This window comes from Ipomoea triloba, chromosome 1 (genome assembly GCF_003576645.1).
Source record: "Ipomoea triloba cultivar NCNSP0323 chromosome 1, ASM357664v1".
Lineage (NCBI taxonomy): Eukaryota > Viridiplantae > Streptophyta > Magnoliopsida > Solanales > Convolvulaceae > Ipomoea > Ipomoea triloba.
In genome coordinates, this window is record NC_044916.1 from 7,050,738 (window position 1) to 7,073,565 (window position 22,828).

Genomic DNA, 22,828 nt, shown 5'->3' on the forward strand with positions numbered 1-22,828 from the left:
CAGAAATGCACCGAGTGAAATGCACAAATGCACCATAAAAATACACCACACCATACATTTCTGAACATGTGGTGGTGCATATCCACACATCCACACGAGAAGTTCTGTTTGCATTTGATCTGGAGAGTTGTGTTATTTTCCAGTAGTGTCAATTGACACTATTAATTTTTTATTTCTTATTTTTTTGAATGTTACTGACTCTATTACATTGTAGTATTTTATTATTTATGCATATATATTTTTTGAAAATTTTAAAATTGAATAATAAAAATATATAAAAGAGTTAATTCCAACAATGCTGCAATGCTCCCCGACTATTGTGATTTTTTAAAATTGGTCATCGACTTTTAATTTGGACGAAATAAACCATTAGACTATCAGATTTGTTCCACGTCCTTCCGTTAACCAACAGTTATATAGACGTTAGTGAAGGGCTAAAATGGTCATTTATTCTATTGGGTTTCTCCTTCCTGATATTGGTCGAGTATATGTATGTATTACACGTAGAGGACCAACCCCAAAACTCCATTGTTTTTCTCGTTGGATGAATTTCTCTTCTGCAAAATAGATCAAACCAAAATATAGGGTGGTTCCTCCATTATTGAAATATCTAAAAGGTATACTAGTGAAAGCTATTCATCTTCAAGGAATCAAGAATACATCTATAGCGAGTTGGTTACCATTTCAAACTGTCAATGTGGCCAACGATTGAAGTTACAAATTAACATCTTGGACGAATGATAATCCAGGTAGAAGGTATTGGGAGTGTCTATTCGATAATGTGAGTTTTATTTTATTTTATTTTTTCTCATCATATTCATTGGATAGATTAATTTTTTTTTTATTCAATTTTGTGATTTTGTTTAGGGAGGGCAAATGTGTGGTTTTGTTAGATATATGGTATGATCCTCCGACGTGTGCAAGGTGAAGAAAAATTATTCCTGGACTATTGAGAAGGATTAATGGAAATGAAGAAGAAATAACAAGGCTTAAAATGAGGCTACAAGCTTGTGGTAAGGTTGATGGGCAAAGAAGCAATGGTAGACAATGGAAGGGTGCTAGGATAGTGACTGGAGTAATTGTGATGTGCATTTTGTTGTTGGTAATTATAGCACTCAATGCAGCTAGAAAAAAATAAGATTCTTATGTTGGCTAATAGTAGTAGTTATGTGTAATGAAAACATTGTTGTTGAAAACACAATTGTCTTGTTATGAAACACTATGTTATCTAGTATGCTATAATTTCCACCATTTACAATAGCATTTCCAGTATGAAAACACAATGCCTCTTGCACTTCAAGTGTATAATCAACTGTAACAAGTTTAGAACTTAATTATTTTCTCTTATTATATGCACAGTGAGAGTTGAATCCTTCTGCAAAAACAAAGATTCATTGCTAAAGGAAAAGCTAATTACAAACATAAACAATTGAAGCTAAATTTTGCAAAAAACTCCTCTGCTGTTGGTTTATCACCATCCACAATATCAGTCACTGTTTTCAACAAAATTGCAGGGACTTTCAAAAGATCTGACACATAGGCAACTGCTGCTCCTTGCAAACATGATATTATGAAACCAATAAGCATCTTCCTGCAATTAACTACACCATTTCCACCATTTATAATAGTCATACAAAGGGTAACTATACCAAAAAAAACATTCTATTTCCAGTAGCATTCCCTGCAGTATCCAAAATAGACCAAATTTCCAAGTTGTAGTATCCAAAGTACATCACATCCTATCAAAAAAATAGTAACTAAACATGAGTTAATCCAAACTGATTGAATCTGTCATTCCCAAATAAAGTAGACTTCAATGACCCTAATTTTGTGTAGAATACTTCTTGATTGAGAGTTTCTTCTTTCTTGGTTTATTTGGTGGCATGACTTCTTTCCCTCTAGTTGTTCCTTGAATGTCTCTAACACTTCTCATGCCTGGTTGAGTTGCACATAATGAATGTATTTATGAAATTCACAAAACTATAAATGTTGAAATGTAATGACTAGACTAACTTACCACGAGCATGATCCTTGCCCAGGGCCCCTGCGTGGAGGGGGCCATCCTACTCCCAATATATATAGTATATAAATATTTTAAATAAAACAATATGCGTATGCTTCAGCAAATGGTTAAATAGCTTGACTGGTAATATACTTGAATTTCAACGTCCCTAATTGAAAGTTGTTGCTTATTAAGTTATTTTCTAAAGTATTTTTTTAAAAAATTACTGAAATTTCTCAACTCTCACTTTTTTGCTCATTTTCTAATGTATTTTTATAAAAATAATTTTTAATTTATATTTTTTTGTGCGTAATAGTATTTTTAATATAGTTTTCAAATATATGAATTTTTATATACTAATACTAAACATATTATGAAAAATTGAATTCAAAATAACTTTAATCAAGTCACGTTAACTAAACAAGACATGTAAAATACGACGTTGGGGTTATATGATATATTTTGAGATTCAATTATGAAAAAAATTAAAAGATAATTTACTCCGTACTTTTTTTTAATGAATATATAATCAATGTAATCTAGAAACTTCTATTATGTGTCATCGTAATAAAATTAATCTAAAAATGTTTGAAAATTATCTAGCTAAAAGAAAAGATTTTTATAAAAATCATATAAATATAGAATATGTGTAATTTATAATATGCTTTCTATTCGAACTATTTTATCTAAGTAATTATATTTCATATTTTTTTATAAATATTTTCATCACGTTTTGAAATATTTTAATTTATTATATATTATGATACCAATGTTATTATTTATAAGTTTACTCGATTTTAAATTATTTAATTATTTTTATAAACTATAATTATTTAGTTATGAAGGCACTTATACGATTATTTATTATTTTACATTTAGGAAAGCACCTAGAATTTTTTTCATGATTATTAGTGTATATAAAATTGTTAAAAACTTGTTAATCTTATTTAAAGTTATTAATTGATATTAGTATATTTTTTCATTATTTAGGGTGTGTTTAATTGGTTCATGGGTTTAGACACTAGGAATTGAAATCAAAATCACAGTTAGTGTTTGATTGACGGCGTTCTTTTAATGGTTTCAGTACCTGCGGAATTATTAACAGTAACTTTTTAGAGAATGTTAATAAATTCCAAAATCCATTTCGTCGTCCAGTAGCGACCGGCGATTTACAACAAGTCTTTCTTCATTGTAAGAAGCGGAACCAATATACATTTTTAAGAAAGAATCTAAATTTTATGACAAATCCGGTCCGATGGCTGTTCTCCACTAACCACAAGGACTGTCTTTTTGATTGGTAGGACCGTTAACTTTTTAAAAACATAACTATGGGTTTTGATTACCCCTTCAATTAAAAATTACATTTCCTAATTATAAAGGAGTATCATTACATCTTATTGGATTTCAATATATTTGGATCAATTGCTTTGATTTTTTTGTTTTCATATTTTTAAATATTTATTCCTATTATAGGGTCATAGACAACCAAACATCAATATTGGTAATCATTTGAATTCCATTCTACTACTAAACATGCAAAATACGATCACCAAAACTCATTACCATGTATTTGATTCTCATTTCGATTTTGATTCCCATGTGCGAACCAAACATACCATTAATTTAAATTTTAGGTATGAAATATATATTAACTAGGGTTTTTTTTGTCGCGCCCCGGGCTTATAAAATGGTAAGACCGGGCCTGTGTCACATCACTGTAATGAGAGGGCCTATTTTCTATTCTTACAAATTTCAATGCTAATTAAAAAATTGTGTATTTTACACATATATAGCTTTTGCCTTATTAGTGAACGTATATGATTTGCTTGATACAATATATGAGATTTGATCATATAAAATATTTTAAAGATACTAATAATAATTTTAATATTCTTTTAAATAAAAACATCCTAAGATATTTTTCATGGATAAAATAACATATAGGCTATGTTTGGCAAACCTAGCTGAAAAGTAGCTGAAAACTGAAAGCTATAAGCTCAAAGCTGAAATCTGAAGAGCTATTAAGCTAGCTGTTATGCTTAAAAGTGTTTGGTAAAATTAGTTTTTTGATAAGCTGATAAATGTGAAAAGACTAAAAAGAACATCTTCATACAATTTAAATAATTTTAAATTTAAATAGGTTTGTTTATATATTAAAATATAAAATAATGAAATCGATATATTTAAATAAAATATAAAGTAAGAACATATATTTGAAAATTTATTAAGTAAAAAAAAATGTTTATAATTCATAAGATTAGTTCATACAAAAATTAATGTTCAAACACAAATGTCAAATTGAAATTACAACCAAACATAATGAAAAAAAATGTCAAAAGCGTTTTAATTGAGAGGGTAAAGGGTGTCATTTATTTAAAATAATAAGGATAAAGATGGGAAAAAGTTAAAAAGCTACTAGCTTATTTTTGAAAAGCTATCTCAAGTAGCGTTTCAAAATAAGCTCTTATTTTAAGCTACTAGCTTATCTTGAGAACATTACCAAACAGAGCTTATAGCTTATTAATAGCTTAAAATAAGCTATAAGCTCTGCCAAACAGAGTCATAGGCTTTGTTTGGCAGATCTTACACTAGTACAAAAAAGCACATAAAACACTGACATTTAGCTACTGTTCTTGTTAGAACGGTAGTGTATTCTTAAAAAAAAAATGCGCGGTGGCAATTTTGTAAATAAGTGAAAAACATTTCGCTACTGTTGTTTGAAGGAACGGATGCGAATTAAAAAAAAAATCGCTCTTGATATTTCGCTACCGTTCTTGTTGGGAACGGTAGCGGAAAAGATATTAAAAAAATTTTAAAAAGATATTAATAATACAGATTATTAATTATTAAAAAAAAATAGAACAAAAAGATCAATCTCTGCCCGCATTTCCTCGCCATTTCCTCACCACACCACCATCCACCTTCTCCGCCTTCCACCGTCGCAGCCGCTGCCGCCGCCATTGCATCCTCCGCGACTGCGCCTCCCCCTAGCTGTCGTCCCAGCCACTGCCTCCGCCGCTGCGTCTTCCTCCGCAAATCTGCCGCTGCAGCCACCACAGCCGCTGACATCGCGACCGCCACAACCTTCAGTTTTTGACGCCACCGTTTCGATCTGCACCACCTCGACCAACGCCACCTCCGCCGCGACCAACGCCGCCTCCACCGTGATGGCCCCGAAGATATAGATCTGGAACCGACATTACTGTAAGTTGGCCATTACTGACATTTCCTTGATCTTTTGGACTCCGATTTCGTGCTTTTCCGTAAGCTGTTTGAGTTCTTTGGTCTCTTGCTCGAAATTTCAATGGTTTATATCTAAATGTCATGAATGTGCTTCAATTAGTTTAATTTTTAATTTCGATTTGAACAGTAGAATACCAACATTAACCCATTTGATTGTCTTGCCAAAGAAGGACTAGAGACTTAAAAAGAGATTTTTCTTTAGTCAATCTCTTAGCAAAACATTATTTAACTTTACTGGAGGTTTTTTATTTTTATTATTATTATTATTTTTTATTTTTGCAGTGGCATAATGAGTTCAGTTTATATTTATAATTCTCATTTTGTTTTTCCGTAACATTTATTGTCTATGACTTGAAAATATTTTGTATATATTAAGGTATGGGTTTTTGTATTCTTTAAACTTTCAGTTGTGACAGCAGGGAAGTCTTGGTTTGTAGGTGGATTTGAGGAGTTAACAACCGCTGATAATAAGCCATATATATGGATTTAAAAGTTTTAAACAGACTTTGGAAATGCCAAAACTGTTAGGAACAACAACTCAAGGTATCATGCTTCTTGATATTTTTAGTTCTTTTTGTAAAGGAAAAAATGCTGGTATAGTACTTTTTTTGCTTGATTTGGACACTCAGATTTGAAATTGTCTGTTCATTTTTACTTTATTTTACAGGAAAGAGAGAAATATAAGCTAGGAAATCCCAAGTCATTCCATTATCTTAATCAACCCAACTGTTATGAGCTTGATGGAGTGAATGATGGCGAAGAATAACTTGCAACAAGAAGGGCTATGGATATAGTTGGAATTAGCGAGGAAGGACAGGTTAGGTATCCCTCTGTGATTCAGAAACTTTTGGGGCATGTTTACTGTGCAAAATAATTTTCCATTTTCCATCTCCATTTTAGAAACTTTTGGGGCCTTGAATTTTTCTAACATAATCTGCTTGCAGCTTCTGTAGTTCTAATTTAGTGAGAACTTCTAACAATAAATATTGCTTAATATATGTATCTCATTATTTGGAAATGTAATTATTGTGGGATTTAAATACTAAGTTTTGAATGATAATTTTAGCAACTAAAGTTTTGTATGCTCCTTAACATGAAGCAAAACTAAGGGCATCCCCAATGTGAGACATTGGTTAATTAACTTCAATCCAATGGCGATTTAGATTCAAAATGGAGTTTGTATCATGACATCCATCGAAAATATGTATTTTTTTGGTTTTATTTTGTGATATGCTTCAGTTTACATTTTCTTCAAAGGCTTTAATTCTCTGATCTAGCTGGCCTATCAGAATATGGAAGGGTCTTTAATGGTTTGTTTGTGTATTGTATCAACATGTGTTGTATACTGAGTAATCATTAAACTTGTCTCAGAAAACAATTCTGCTGTTTAGTGTGCAAAACAATTCTTGAGTAATCATTAAACGTTGTATTAAACCTTTCAGGAGGCAATTTTCAGGGTTGTTGCTGCAATTCTTCATCTTGGTAATATTGAATTTGCAAAAGGGCAAGAGATTGACTCCTCTGTGATTAAGGATGAAAAATCTAGGTTTCATCTTAATACCACAGCTGATTTGCTCAAGTAGGTGGTATTTCCTTTTCAGGAACTCAAGTATCATTGGTATCCTTGCTTTTGGTAGTTATTAACATATAACATATGCACATAAATAAATAGGTGTGATGCCAAGAACCTGGAAGGATGCACTAATTAAGCGTATGATGGTCACACCTGAGGAAGTTATTACAAGGACTCTTGATCCTCTACAACAGCATTTTAATCAGGTTAGTTCTCTTCATTGTATCTATATCTAGTAATTGCCTTGATTAATCTATCTTCTACTGAAAATCATATACTTTAATTGTTGCAGCATGTATTTAAAATGGAACAAGAAGAGTATGAAAAAGAAGAGATAAACTGGAGCTACATAGAGTTTGTTGATAACCAAGATGTGCTGGATCTCATTGAGAAGGTTTGGAACCAAGCTTGATATACTTTCATCAAAAATAGTTATTAGAAGTAGTGTGTCTCTTGACAAAATTTACTAGCTTTTTAAATTATCTTTTTAATGCTTTGTTACCTGTTTAATCTAGCCACTATAGAAATCATAATTTATGTTCAAACTTTTCTTATATGTTTCAATTATCAGCAATGTTGGCTTGCAAACTGTATGAGCAATTGAGACGTGAAGCAGCTGCTGATTTATGTTTAATTTCAGTTGACAAGGCATGAAGGCTAATTTCATAGATATATTTGTAGATTAATACTAGATTTTTTTTTAAATGATATTTGTTGAAGTTAGTTTTATTTCTATCACCTCATTAATTAGGACTTTTAATTAAAATAAATAAAATATTTTTTTTTTTCAAAAAAATTTAATCATCCGCTACTGTTCTTAGTTAGGAACGGTAGCGGATGATTATATTTTTTTTTTAAAAAATAGCTCATCCGCTACCGTTCCTAGCTAGGAACGGTAGCGGATGATCAATTATAAAAATAAAATAAAAATATAACCCGCTACCGTTCTAGTAAAGAACGGTAGCGGATGATCTGACTTTTCGCTACCGTTCTACAACAGTAGCGAAAAGTCAGCGACATTTAGAGACTGTCCCATCCGCTACTGTTGTACAACGGTAGCGAAAAGTCTTTTACAACAGTAGCGGATGTGCAGTTTTGTACTAGTGTTATTTAGGAGCTTATAGCTTATTTTAAGCTACTAATAAGCTATAAGCTCTGTTTGGTAATGTTCCTAAAATAAGTTAGTAGCTTACAATAAGAGCTTATTTTTGAACGCTACCTTAATAAGTTAGTAGTTTCCTAACTTTTTTTTTCTATCTTTAACCTTATTATTTTAAAGAAATGACATCATTTACCCTTTCCAATTAAAACTTTTTTGGCTAAACCTTTTTGACTTTTTCTCTTCAATATGTTTAGTTGTAATTTCAATTTGACATTTGTGTTTGAACATTGATTTTTTGTATAAACTAATCTTATGAATTATAAAAATTTTGTTTTGCTTTATATGTTTTTAAATATATGTTCTTACTTTATATTTTATTAAAATATATTGATTTTACTATTTTATATTTTAATATATAAACAAACCTATTTAAATTTAAAACTATTTAAATTGTATGAAGATGTCATTTTTAGTCTTTTTACATTTATCAGCTTATTAAAAAGTTAATTTTTACCAAACACTTTTCAGCTAGGTTTGTCAAATATAGCTATATATAAACTTATTGTTTATATATTTGTTTTTCGTAGTTGTTCTTGCACTAACATGATATTATACATTATTGTTCATTGTCTTCTATATATTGAAGCACAAGAGTTAGTATTGCCTCCACTGAGGTTCGAACCCACCACCTCCCGTATAAAGGGAACGGTTTGATGCCACTGGACCACAAAGTCCTTGGCATTGTCTTCTATATAATATACTACGTAATAAATATAATCTAATATTTCAGAATAAAAAAAATATTAGTTCAAGCTATGATTATGATTGAAACATTAAAATATCATTATATTATCCATCAAATCATAGTATATATAAATTAATATTTATATATTTTTTCATAATTATATATGAATATTATGTAATAATGTAATATACATATTTTCTCTCTTTTTAATTTTTTAGAAGATAGTTTGCGAGGCTCGCTAACCTGCATTGCATTGGTAGGTTAGGGCCAACGAAATTTGGCCCACGCATAAGCCCACCAAATTTATAGTCCATCTTAGGGTGAGCCTAATGGGGTGACCGACTTGTATTGACACCCAATCATTACTGCATGGATCACAGTCAAAAAACATATAAAATATATTATTCTAACATATAAAGTACATCATTTTAGCTTATAAAATGCATTATCTTACTCCAAAATGTTCATTATTCTAACACGCAAGCAATAATTTTATTTTATTTTAAGCATAAAAACGACGTTATTTTGGACCATAGTCTACACCTACAGCTATGTGGACTACAGTCCACATAATAATTTGCGATGGACACTCCTAATGTTACATGTGAATGGTGGAGATCCTTTTGAAGTCATTAACGGAGGTTTGTCTTGATGAAGAAGATGGAGCGAAGATGAAGCAAAAATGAGAGACAGGCTACTGATGATTGCCCAAGAGTGTGTGTGTAATCACGACATATTTAATCTATGATACGGAGTAATTTTTATATTCAATCAAATATTTTAGGAGTTAATTTCATTTGTTGTCCTAGATTTATATGAGTTGTTTTACTTTTAGTCTTTTTTTTTTTTTTTTTTTCCAAAACATCGTCTTTTGGTCCTAGTATTATTGTGGCATGACCATTTTTTTGTCATTTATCAGCAAAATCGTTTAAATTTTCATAAATACAAGGGCATTTCGGTCTTCAAATATGATTTTTTTTCAAAAATATATATATATATAGCGGATCAACCGATTTTGTAAAGAAAAGATCAAAGTGACATTGTATTTAATATCGTTTCAATGATTTTGTTGACAGATGACTACAAATGGTAATGACACAATAATACTATGACCAAATATAGATATTCTAATAAAAATGGCTAAAGAAGTGAACTATCACCTATAAATCTAGAATAAAAAATGGAATTAACTCAATAATTTAGTATATAATAGTCACACTAATTAATTTAAAGTCAAACTAGTGCCAAATCTTATATAAGGAAAAGCTTTCAAATACCTATTACTCCAATGCTCACACTTTAATTTATACCTTATTTAGATTCCCTTCCTCTCAAATTGAAGATCATTTTGGAAACGTTATTATTGGGATATATATTTAACCCATTCCCTAATATAGAGTTGCATAGTAAGAACGAATATTCAATTGTAGTTGTGAATTAACAATTATTATCCTCACAATCCAAGCTTAGTTGTAAATTAATTATTTTTATCCTCACAATCCAAGGTAAGAATAGGACATTCTTTCCTCATTGTAAACACCGTCCTTCTTGTCCCATCCCCACTTCCCAATTCACAAAGCTCTCTCAAAAATCTCACCTTGTAGCTAATGAAATAATTGCACCATTCATCATCTTATACTTAGAAAGAAAATTTGGGTATGATGATGAATGGTAGCAGTGATCATACCCAACCCAAAACCGGCTCCCGGAGGACCGCCGCCGCTGTGGCCGCTAACGGCGGCGGAAAGCCTCGCGGATGGTGTAAAGGGCTGACTGATTGTATCATTTTGGGGCCCAATAATGGTTCACGATACCACTCAACTGCTCCTACAAACGCCACTCATCGTCAACTGGTACGCACGTGACATATGAGTAGTGATATATTGAATGGTTTTAATTTTATTTATTGTTCATTGTATAGAGAAAAGAAAATTTCTCCATAGCTATTGTTAGAGTTTTAATTTGATTTTGAAAGTTGTTAAATAAGGTTCGGTTTGGAAAGCAGAAAAACGACTTCTAAAATTTCATTTTTTAGTGTTTGGTTACCTTAGCTTCTAAAAACTGTTTTGGTTCATTTTCTAAAAAATGAATAGAATTGTATAATTAAACATTTTAATTATTTTATTTAAAATATGAAAATATTTACAATAATATTAAAAACAATGTTATTTATTAAAAAAAAATAATGGTTTCCGGCGGACTGTTTCCATCCAGACAGAGAAGTTCTCTGGATTGCTCTAGTTTCCGGCGAAACCAGTCCACCAGAAACAAGTACTGAAAGGCTTTGTACTCGAAGCCACCGTTCTTTGTTCGTCGATGTAGCTTGGTCCGAAAAATTACTTCATTTTGGCGGAAGTCATTTTCCACTAAAATGGGCTGATTTTCACAGTCAACGAAAAATATTTTCTATTGACTAGATTTAGAAATTATTTTTCAGGTTTCAAACACACCCTAATTGTGAATTGAATTCTTTTTTGGCTGAAAACTTGATGTACCATTGGATTGGAGGCCCAAAATATGCAGGTCCTTGGGCTGAAGATATCCCTAAAATAGACAACATTATAAGTTAACATATAATTCAATCAAGATGTTGTGTAATAGAAATAGAATATTGTAATTTATATTTTTGATATTGATAAAATTGTGAAGGTGACAGAAATGGAGAAGGAAGTAGAGAGGCAGAAGGAGCTAAAGGGAATGTACAAAATGAAGCTGGAAAGAACACAGAATTATTTAAGGTATTGTCTCCAAGTGGCCCAAGAAAATGGTTTCTTGGACTTCATCATCAACAACAAACAAAAACCTCAGCAAGAAGTTGCATCATCCTCAAGCACTATCTGTAATGGGAGTATGAGTCCTGTGATTAGTACACCTCCCACACCGCAACCGCTCTACTATTCAAATCTTGAAGCCCTCATTCATCAAGCCAAGCTTAATGGATGGCACATTGAACCCCATGAGGTTTGTTCATTTATTCTATACCCCTACACAAATTGCATTTATCCAACCAATTACTTGCTATATATTATTGTTTGCACTTTATTATTATTTTTTAATACATTAAGTTTTACAGCTTATACTAGATTAATACTAATAGCCTAAGCAGCCGGTCTCCCAATCAGTCTCTTTATTCCATCTTCACACAGTTGAATCCCTACCTTGCCGTTGGAGTGATTACTTTAGGCCAGATGTTCTACTACTTGAGCTAACTAGCTATGTGGGGCATTGTTTGCACTTGATTGAGCATGACTACTCTTGCCCACAAAAGGCAATCAAATTCATTCGACCCTAGGCCCCACATCCCAGCCCAATAGATAGTGGATGAGTAAATTATGATGATGACTTCGTGCTCACAAGAAGCCCACCACATTAATTAGTTGTAACTCTCGTATGGGACTGGCATGGCTCATCTTGTGTCTTTGTCCACAATTTATTACCTAGTAACTAACTGAACCTCCCGTGAGGACAGCATGACTACTCTTTATCTTCATTGTTTTTTACCTTTCAGACTTCTGTCACATTTTCAAGAAACAACCGTATTGGACTTGGCCCTTCAGGTCTTTGCCCAATAATCCTCTAGCTACTTGGTGCTTGACTTGTTTTTTCGCTGGCTTCCACCCAACAGTAACCGATTGAGCTGCCCATGTGGGCAGGATGATTACTCCTTACTCCATTGATGTGCTACAATCCATTTTAATCTTATATGTATCCAATCATATAGTATTTGCTACCTAGCAAGCTATTTGACTGTCATATTCACCTACAACTTATTGTCTATTGAAAACAGATAGAACTGCAAGAACTGGTAGCGCAAGGAACCACGGCGGACATATACAAAGCAAGGTGGCGCGGCCTCGACGTGGCCGTGAAATGCATATACCCGGATTTCTTCCACTCCAACGACAACGGCGTCGGCTTCTTCGCGCAAGAAGTGGAAACCCTATCCCGGCAACGCCACCGCTTCGTGCTAAGCCTGATGGGAGCGTGCCTGGAGCCGCCGGACCACGGGTGGATAGTGACGGAGTTTCTGGGCACGACGTTGAAAGATTGGCTCCACGGCCCCGGCAAGAGGAGACGAGAGAGAAGGGTTCCTCTTCCGCCCATTGCAGAGAGGTTGGGTAAGGCCGTTGAGATCTCGCAGGCGATGCAGTATCTCCATGCGCAGAAGCCATTGAAGGTGCTTCATAGAGACTTGAAGCCTAGCAACATTTTTCTTGATGATGCGTTTCATGTTAGAGTTGCAGATTTTGGGCATGCTAGGTTCCTAAGCTACCAGGAAAAGGCTTTGACCGGAGAAACGGGTAATATTACATTTTGAATTAAAAGTATTATATTTTTTTATATAAATATATCACTTTTTTTTTTCATTACACTTTTTCACATGAGAAACAATCAATCAATTTATCATATTAGTATTACACTTTTTATCATAAATAAATGTTCAACCTTTAAATATTATAAGAATAAGAGTCAAATAGGTCATCTAACTGCACACATAATCCAATTAGGCTATTAAGCCTAAAAAAAAAATTACAATTGGGTCACTAAATTAACCAATTTTATGCAATTTGTCTGACTTACAGTATTTATGAAATCGTCTCACATGAGACTCACCCTTAATTATGAGATGATATTATATGTACCAAGTTTTTGTATTTAATTAATTTATATTAAAATTGACTACATAACCAATTAACAAAAAATATATTATACTTTTTGTGTTTATTATAGAATAAGTATTACATTTTTGTTTAAAAAAATTATTACATGTTTGATTTCACATCAGATCTACTTTTGTTTACTCTCTCTCTCTCTCTTTTTAATATAGAAATTAAAAAATTTCATTATTTCACACCCGATCTACTTTTGTTTTCTCTCTCTCTCTTTTTAATATAGAAAAAAAAAAAATTCATTATTCCAGAAACTTGAAATTTTTTTCATTCACTAAATATGTAATTACTTTTTGGTGTACCAATTGTGAGAATACTGGTTAGATATTTTTAAGTTTGATTGACACAATCAATTCAATCACGTGGAATTATTAGTCAAATATATAATATTAAAAAGGCAAAAACTTGTGTGAGACCGTCTCACCATGAGACGAGTCGGGTCGGGTCGGGTCAATATGCAAATGTAACACTTATATGCACAAATGTCATACTTATATGCTCAAATGTTATACTAATCAGGAATAAAATTTTTGTTACTTATTAGGGTAAATGTAATACTTTTAAGGGAAAATACAATACTTTTACATTTCGATTTAAAAGTATTACATTTTTCCTCAAAAGTATTATATTTGCCCTTATAAGTGAGAGGCACTTGTCAACATTACTTATTATGAAAAATGTATTACTTTTTCTCTTATAAGTAATAAAAATTGTATTTTTCATTAGTGTTATATTTGAGCATATAAGTGTGAGATTTGCACATTTAAGTATGACATTTGCATGGTGTTTTGACCCGACCCGACCCGTCTCACGAATAAGGATCCGTGAGACGGTCTCACACAAGTGTGACCCTATTAAAAAATATACTTGAAAGAAAGAAAAAATTAGTTCAACTGTTTGACATCATATAGCAAGATTGCATATTAGTTTGGTTATATTAATTGGACTAACCAATAAGTTTTAAATCAGTAATCTCTATCTTTGAAACTTAGCTTGGATCTATCATTATTAAAATTAGAATTTTGGTTTTAATCCTCCTCCAACACCATAATGGCATTTCACTGTTCATACACTATTGACCTCCATTGATGAGGTTTTATTAATGATGGAGTTGACTAACTTTAATTTTTTTTCTTTCAAAATTTTAATAATTTGGATCATTGATTAAAATAATGGCTCTTCCGTTAGAGTTAATAATATATAGAATATTATAATATTACTTATAATATATAGAAATTATAATATTACTTGTATCAAATTTTGTATCATCTATTATATTATGCATTAATTTATATTAGATCAGAGTCAGTTAAGATGAAGGAGTAAATATTTATGGTGAAACTTTTTAATACAAATGAAATATTCATTATGAATTTCTAGGTAAGAATTTCTTTTATTTGACATTTAATTTGAAGTCTTTCTCTTTATAGGAACTTATGTTTATATGGCTCCCGAAGTAATTCGCTCAGAGCCTTATGATGAAAAAAGTGATGTGTATAGTTTTGGCATTATATTGAATGAGCTTATTACCGGTGAACATCCATATATTGAAACCGAGTATGGTCCTTCAAAGGTATGCCCTTTCCATTTCAACAATTGTCCTCAAGATTACACATAAAATGTTTTGTAATTTTATAGCTTAAGTTTCAACTTATATACAATGTTGTAAAAATCGACCGCTTAGGCACCCCAAGGCCGAAGCGATTTCAGCCATAGACAGCTTTTAGCCAGTTCGCCGACTAGGTGCCCTAGGTGTCTTGGGCGCCTAACTCGGCTGAGTTGAGAGTCTAACTCAATCGAGTCGGGCGCCTAACTCGACCGGGTCAGTGCCCAACTCGGTCGAGTGATTTTTTTGCCTGCTCGGCTACTCTTCTTTTATATTTCTCCAGTCATATACTCAATTAACCATCTAACATATACAGTTCACTAGTTTGTAAATTATAACAGTTTAACAACTCCTAGCTCTGAGTGTGAAAAGTGAAGACAATATACTCGGATTATTACTTGACTGCCTAGGCGCTTGGCGCTCCTTGGACGCCAACTAGTGCCTAGGGCGCAATATTGATTATATATATGATGTTTCATATTCACTTTTCTTTCCTCTTAGATGGACTAGGAAAAAAAAAACAATTGATCATTGTTGGTAGTAGGAATGAAGTGTATGATTTTCATTTTTGTTGCAATAATTTTGTTTTGCAAACAGATAGCCATAGAAGTTGCAGAGAATGGATTGAGGCCAGCACTTCCAGAGCATGATGATGATGACCAAACAAAAGAGATAATTGAGCTCATACAACATTCATGGGATGAAGATTCTTCCATGAGACCATCTTTTGCAACACTCACATGTGCCCTCATAAACATCCACAAAGCACTACTGACCCATGATGCTTTATAGTATGTAGTAAATTTTCATAAATTTATTACTCACATGTACTGTCGAATATACCAATTTATTGCCATGGAGGGCCTTCGATTTTTATTATACAAATTTTAACTCCAAATTTAAGGGTACGGTGTCTCACCATTCCTGTCATGGAGAATTGGAGATTAGTGGATTGAATGAGGTAAATTCTTAATTTTTATTTTGATGGTGTTTGGTAAATTGTTGTTAATTAGTTGATTGGGATAGTAGGTTTGACTTAGTGGATAACACAACACTAACTGATTGTAAAAAGATGTTTGGTAAATTAGTTGTTTGCTGATAGCTGATTACATGCAAAATGATTTTTTCAAAAAGCTTATCCAAAAAACTGTTTTGAACAACGCTGTTATAAAAAACTAATTAATCAAATACTCATATCGACTGTTTAACCAAGTTAAACAACTAATAGTGGTCAAACAAATCAATTAGCTGATAAGCTAACTATGTTACCAAACAGGTCCGATCCTTTGTTTTGGTACAACGTACGGCCCATGCGTTTGGAGAGAAATATGCACAGAACGCACGTCCTGAGCACTTCTATGACTTTTTTTTTCTTCTTTTTCTCTATAAGAGACTTTTTTTTTTTCTTTTGAATACAACTGGCCATATTACATTAGTATCCTCCATTGATGCTCAATCTCATTCCTTTCTATATGAGAGAGTCACTATATGTCATTTGAGCTCTATGACTACATGCACGTGTCATATATGTTGGGTGCATGATTCCTGTTTATTATTTTTTTGTTGTTTAAAGCTTTTCTTAGGTTTTTTTTTTCTTCTTGTTTTTTCCTTTTTCCTTTTTTTTTTTCCTTCTTCTTTTCTCTCCTACTTGGACATGCAACAACTAAGAAAAATTATAGACTAATTGGACTGCTCTTAGGTTAATAGGGAACACAGTAATGGCATCATTGAAAGTAAGCAGCGTGATGCACGATGCAATAGGAGACCTCAAAGTTGTTGTCCATCTCTTTTTTTTTTTTTTCTTCAAATAATGAAGTGAATCACTTTATGGATCATATGGGGGGCATGCACAAATAAAAAATAAGATATTTCTTAGTTTAATTATTGAGCTTATGCCCACACTGAGTCAGCCCATAATATTCCATGACAAGATACTGTACTCATCCAAAATTATCCTATTACTGCCGCCTACACTCTCTAATTACTCCATAAATTTCAGTTCATTACACCCAAATATTTTATATAAAAATTTGTCCCATTTGATATATCTTCATTTATAATTAACTTTATATTTTTCTACAAATTAATTATGAGTAATGTACCCACACTTACAAATTTTTTTCTCATTATTTTTCATCCTAATATGACATTATTTGATTGGTTACTTTACTTTTTTATTTATTTATTATTAAAAGTTAGTGGGGCAGCCAGCCAATTCATGGCACCCGATAATTACAAGATGATGATTTTATGACCTTCAACCAAACATTATAAAATTATTTTTTAAAAAATGAGTCATTTTCTTAAAATTATTTTTTTAAAAACATTTTCTAGATTTTCAAATGGACCCTAAGTTGGCCTCTAAAACTGAAACCCACCACCTACCTACATAGAGATAGTCCAGCGAGCAAAGCCCGTTTTAACGTAATCGATTTTGTTTTATTAGTTTTTTTTTTTTATACTCTGTCACATATGCAAGTATTTCAAATTTAAAAAGGTTTGTAAATCAGATTTGCAGCATCTTTTGGCAAAGCTTTAAGGCTTTTTTTTTTCTTTCATTTATATAATAATTTTAAATATTATTATTATTATTATTATTATTATTATTATTATATTTTGCATGAGTTGAAATTTCAGAGGATATAGTAAAAATAATATTGAATTGCAAATATCATATGATAGTATAATAATAAGATTAATTTTTAAAAGTGAGAGAGTATTTCACGGATAAACACACTCAAGAGAGCAATTGTATGATTAAAATATAATAGATCTAATTATTGCTGAGCTATGTGGAGTGAATATAATCAAGAAATAATTATTTTGAGTAGGCAGAGTTTATATTTTATAATCCTCTTTATAAATAGGGTGTGTTATTATCTTGGAGAGTAAACTTAAAGATGGGCAAGCCAATCAAGTTGGTCAGACAACTGGCTTTGGTAATTACAAAGTTTTAAGTTTGACTCTTTGTGAAAGACGTCTATTAGCCTTCTTGATTTGAATCAATTAGCAATGAATAACTTAGATTGTTTTACCTCCTTGTGGCATTTTGTTAACTAGAGTCACAAGATAGGCTAGTTAAAGTCACTAACTTATATATTTTAATTTCTTTATAAAAAATTTTTGTAATTATTTAGATAAGTGACATTTAATATGTGATTTGGTAATATTCAATTTACATTTTTAAAAAAATACGACAACGATGAAACGAGATGAGTTCATGCTTTAGAATGCGATGGATGGCTACCTGTGTACTAAAAAGAAACGACAATTATATTATTGAGATGATAATTGAAAACTGCAGATATGGACGATTGAAAAATGAAAGAAAAAATCTTAGGAAAGTGCTACTTGGCTTATCAACCTTGTCATCCTATTAATGGCCAACTAACTTTAACGTTAACGCATATGGCCTGGGTACCCGAGTATAAGTAATTTTTTCAAGTTTAGTCTTAAACTTTTAAATCGATCACTTGTGGTCCTTTAAATTCTTAATTGTTATTATTCATGGTTCAAATTAATCACCCATGGTCCTTCAATTTTTAAAATTTAACCAGTCTTGATACTCTTGGAAGAATCATGAGTGGTTAAAATTTGATAGTTGAAGGACCAATAGTGGTTAACTTGGACCACGTATGGTAAGTTGGTAACAACTAGAAAGACCACAAATGGTCGATTTAAAAGTTTAGAACTAAACGTGACAAAACAACTATACTCAAAGGACCCAGATTTTATTAATACCTATCTTCTTCTTTTTTTTTTTTGAAGAAAGAAGTAAACTTTTAATTAATACTCAAGTCACGCATAACAGCAGAGGAAATAAAAAGTGGACTGGAATCAACCCAAGTCGCACAAGCAAAATGAGAAAAAGTAAAATGGGCTAACAGATGAGCAACAACATTTGCATCTTTGCGAACATGACATGATTTAACATTTAAAAAAAAAAACTAAAAGTAAAAAAGTAATATCATCAACAAGCAAACCGAAAGGAGAAACGCTCGACTTATGCAGACTGCGAATCAAAACCTCAGCCTTAGTTTCCACAACCACTCCATCCCAAGAAGTATCTTTCAACCAACTCAAAGCTTTCCGAATGGCAAGAGCTTCAGCTTTCCTAAGAGGTAGGGGACCTGGACGAGTAACAGCATGAGCTGCCACCACATAACCATTACAATCATGATATTAATATCTATCATTTTTATCACTTAATTATAATTATAGACGGGCCATTTTTTTTATGAATGTATAATAATGATGTTGACAGACGGATGGGAATAATGAAATTATCTTTTTTTCATGTTATTATAAGTCTTCTTTTTCATTTAATCGAAAAACAAAGAGGGCAATGAAATGTCTTTTGATTAGGGTTTTTTTTTGGTTAATTTTTTTTCCTACTTGTTTATGTATGTTTCTTCGAGGGTTTCGTCTATGTCCTCCTTAGTCTTTGTTTACTTCTTTGTGATTGCAATCAAGTGGTTAACAAAATTATAATTATTTTTTAATTTCTATTAATTTGATTAAATTTAATCATTTAATTTTTTGGGCTGATTAAATCTTATTTAAAGTATCTAGAATATCCTTACAAAAGGGTAAAATCCGATAAAATGTCTAAAAATGAGAGCATTTCAAATAGTTTGCATTAAAATTGATTAATTTAAAATGTCAATAGATTAACTTGAAAAAAATTATAAACAAACAGTAATAACAAAAATATTATGATAGTCGAAAAACTAAAAGTTAAATTAATTCATTTTATTGCAATTTGGCGACATATGAAATGAGTTTATCCATTGATGGGCCGTCAAGCAGGACTCTAAACACTAAAATTGAGCAGCTGCAATCAAACAAATGGGTTTCAATCACTTTTATAAAGTGATTAGTGAATTATTAAACTCTACTTTTAACTATTTTTGGTTGGAATTGTTGTCATTTTGGATTTCCAATATTTTTAACTTTTGTAATATTATACACCGCTGCATAGCAATCGTATAATCGTGGATCATGCTTCATTATTAGCCGTATGGAACATGGTCTAAATTATGTACATTTAGTTAACAAATCATGCATATTAAATTACAATTGAATGTACATAATCTTATAATCTGTTAACTGAAAGTACATAATATGTTAACTGTATATACATAATTTGGATTAGGATCTACAATGCACATGACGCCATGGTGGATCTTGATCCACGATATAACGTGTGACTACTTAGGTGAATATTATTGATAATGCAAATTGACTTGGGTCAACATACATAGCAAGTAGGAAGAAAGTAATGAGACAAGACTTTTTACGTGGAAACTTGAAATTAAATGAGAAAATTACAAGCATTTTTAGGTTGAGCTAGGTCGAAATCCACTATAATTAGTTAATAATACATATACCGACCTACTCTACTTAGTGTTATTGAAACATAAAACAAATATAAGAGGGAAAATAATGTGGTTGGAAAATTAACCGAGTAATGTGATTGGGAAACTAGCTAAAGGTCCGACCCTATAAGGACAGGAATGAAGATCCAGTTGAAGTGGTGTAAGTTAGGAAAAAAAGCCCTCATTCACACTAGGCATAGTGCCATATTTAATTATACTAAGTGGCAAGGGGACATAATGATGGTAAATACTAACATAGCTGATGTAGCATCCAATGATTGGACACTTAAGTCGGTCACGACACGTGAGAGGACAGTTGGTGAGGTGACGACAGAGTTTACGTATCTATCAATGATGGTCGGGATGTACTCATCAGACGCAGAAGTAGGAAAGTCTTTTGACACAGAGGTCGGGAAGTATTCTGATGGGGAGGTTGGTAAGTAGACATACTGGGGTCGTGAAGTGCACATGTAGATCCTTCTGGGATCAGGGAGTGCACTTGTAAGTCCTCCCGAGATAAAAAAGTGTGCTTGTAAGTTTTCTAGATGTCTGAAAGTGCACTTATAAGCCTTCTAGATCGAGGTCTGGAAGCGTACTTATAAACCACGTAGGGCAAGTACGATTGTCCTATAACCCTATCTATTACAAATAAAAAAAAGATAGAGTACTCCGTAATATTTTATATAAAAATAATTTGTTTTACTCTCACTATTTGTACAAATATCATATTCTTTAAATAGTTGACACTTGGCATTTTACTAATTTTGTTTTAATTAGTTTTAATAGGTTTGCCCTTATTTCATAAAATTATCTAGTCTAAATAAACAATGATAGGAAGTATATATGTAGGGCAGGGGGTAGTACGTACGATAAATTATTTAGAAACTTTATTTAGAAACTCTATTTAGAATTATAAAGTGGATGGACTCATGGACATACATACCGACATATATACTGTTTATGATAAGAAGTCAAGAAGAAGCACTACAGGCTGGTTTTGTTTCAGTGCTGCTGACTGATTATGGATTTTTTTCTTTTCTTTGTTTTTTCTTTTTAATTTGTGTGTGTTGCCCAACAAAAATGCTTACACTCTGGGATAACATTTTCATGCATCTATGATCTATCTTTTGGCACATATGAGGAGTGAGGGATACATTAAATATGTAACTTTTTGTTTATTTAAAATTATCAATATATACCGCTTTATTATTTATTTAATTTATCGATCTCTATTACTACATTTATATTTATTAAGCTTTTTATGGAGACTTATGGTGTGTTTGGTTCGCACATGGGAATCAGAATGGAATGAGAATCAAATACTTATGGTAATAGGTTTGGTTTTGGTGAAATTATTTTGCATGTTTGGTAGTAGGGTGGAATTAGAATGATTGTCAATATAACTCAATGGGGTAACTCAAGTGGCAAGTGAACTCTCTTTGTGGGGAGGAATTTCGGGAAAACCCGGGTTCAATTCCCATAAGTGACGATTCCCCCTGGGCCAGCTCTCGTGCCTCCCTGTACATTTACCAAAAAGAATGATTGCCAATATTGATATATTTAATATGAATAAAATTTTTTAAAATACAAAAATAAAAAATCAAGGCATTTGGTCCTAATATAATGACATCCAAAGCACTAATATGGACCCAAAAAAATCAAAACAAAAGTTTAATACACAGATTCAAACTTAAAAATCAAATGAATGATGTTCTTAATTGAAGGGATAATCAAATCACATAGTTGTGTTTTAAAAAGTTGTTAACTAAACAATAACTATGATTTTTATTCCTTTTCCTAGTGTGTAAACCTATGAACCAAACACACCCTTATTTTTTAGAAACTGATCTTTTTGTTTTTCTAAAATGAAAGACAAATTATATTCAAATATAATGTTTTCTAATACAATATTACAACATTAAAAAAACTTGTTTTCAATAGTCAAATAAGTTTTCTTTCCACTCCTATTTTGTTATAATTTTTAAATTTGACTTTTAGGGTTAAATAAAAATTTTATTATAATTATAATTTATAAATTTTATTTGATAAAAGTAAAATAAATAATGTAAAAAAAAATTAAATTATAGATTATTTAATTTGGGCCAACTCACATTTAATGAGCAAATTATTCTGTGGTCCCAAGTCCACCTTACAAGGTAAACTTGGGTCCAAAATACACAATTTACATTGTAAATGTTCACAATTTATATATTGAATATTCATAACTAAATGTTCACGATTTACATATTGAATATTCACAATTTGAATTGTGAACATTCAATATGTAAATTGTGAACATGCATTATGTAATTAAATTATTATGATGAGTCCACCTTGTAAGGTAGACCTAAGTCCATGGTATAACTATTGCATTTAATTAAATTAGTTAGACATTAATTAGAAGCAGTAGGTGCATGCATGCATGCGGTCTTGAGCTGGTGTAGTATCCGAAATTTATTTAAGATAAATAAAAAATTGAAAGTGATACTTCTTTTTTTTTTTTTTTTTT

General features: G+C 31.6%; 1 protein-coding gene and 1 long non-coding RNA gene across 4 annotated transcripts; both read left to right on the forward strand.

Annotated features, from left to right (window-relative positions):
• Positions 1-4,744: 4,744 nt before the first annotated feature.
• Positions 4,745-7,465, forward strand: LOC115998709. Of its 3 annotated transcripts, none has more exons than XR_004093953.1 (6): positions 4,745-5,206; positions 5,653-5,788; positions 5,913-6,067; positions 6,688-6,824; positions 6,918-7,024; positions 7,111-7,465. It is a non-coding gene; the product is annotated as an uncharacterized LOC115998709 (long non-coding RNA). The 3 variants fall into 3 exon arrangements; XR_004093950.1 differs by having other exon boundaries at positions 4,748-5,206; positions 5,913-6,062; XR_004093952.1 differs by having other exon boundaries at positions 4,750-5,206; positions 5,683-5,788; positions 5,913-6,062.
• A 2,864-nt stretch (positions 7,466-10,329) lies between these two features.
• Positions 10,330-15,875, forward strand: LOC116020884 (serine/threonine-protein kinase STY46-like). The gene is made up of 5 exons (XM_031261485.1): positions 10,330-10,518; positions 11,315-11,626; positions 12,453-12,966; positions 14,766-14,908; positions 15,539-15,875. Exons 1-5 carry the CDS (start codon positions 10,330-10,332, stop codon positions 15,731-15,733), a joined length of 1,353 nt encoding a protein of 450 aa, XP_031117345.1. The 3' UTR covers positions 15,734-15,875.
• The last annotated feature ends 6,953 nt before the right edge of the window (positions 15,876-22,828 follow it).

Bases quoted from the DNA above. Each gene is read 5' to 3' on its own strand.
- LOC116020884 (XM_031261485.1), top strand. From the start codon at position 10,330: ATGAATGGTAGCAGTGATCATACCCAACCCAAAACCGGCTCCCGGAGG. The intron at 11,627-12,452 runs GTTTGTTCATTT...TATTGAAAACAG, and splicing joins GGCACATTGAACCCCATGAG to ATAGAACTGCAAGAACTGGT. The intron at 14,909-15,538 runs GTATGCCCTTTC...TTTTGCAAACAG, and splicing joins CCGAGTATGGTCCTTCAAAG to ATAGCCATAGAAGTTGCAGA.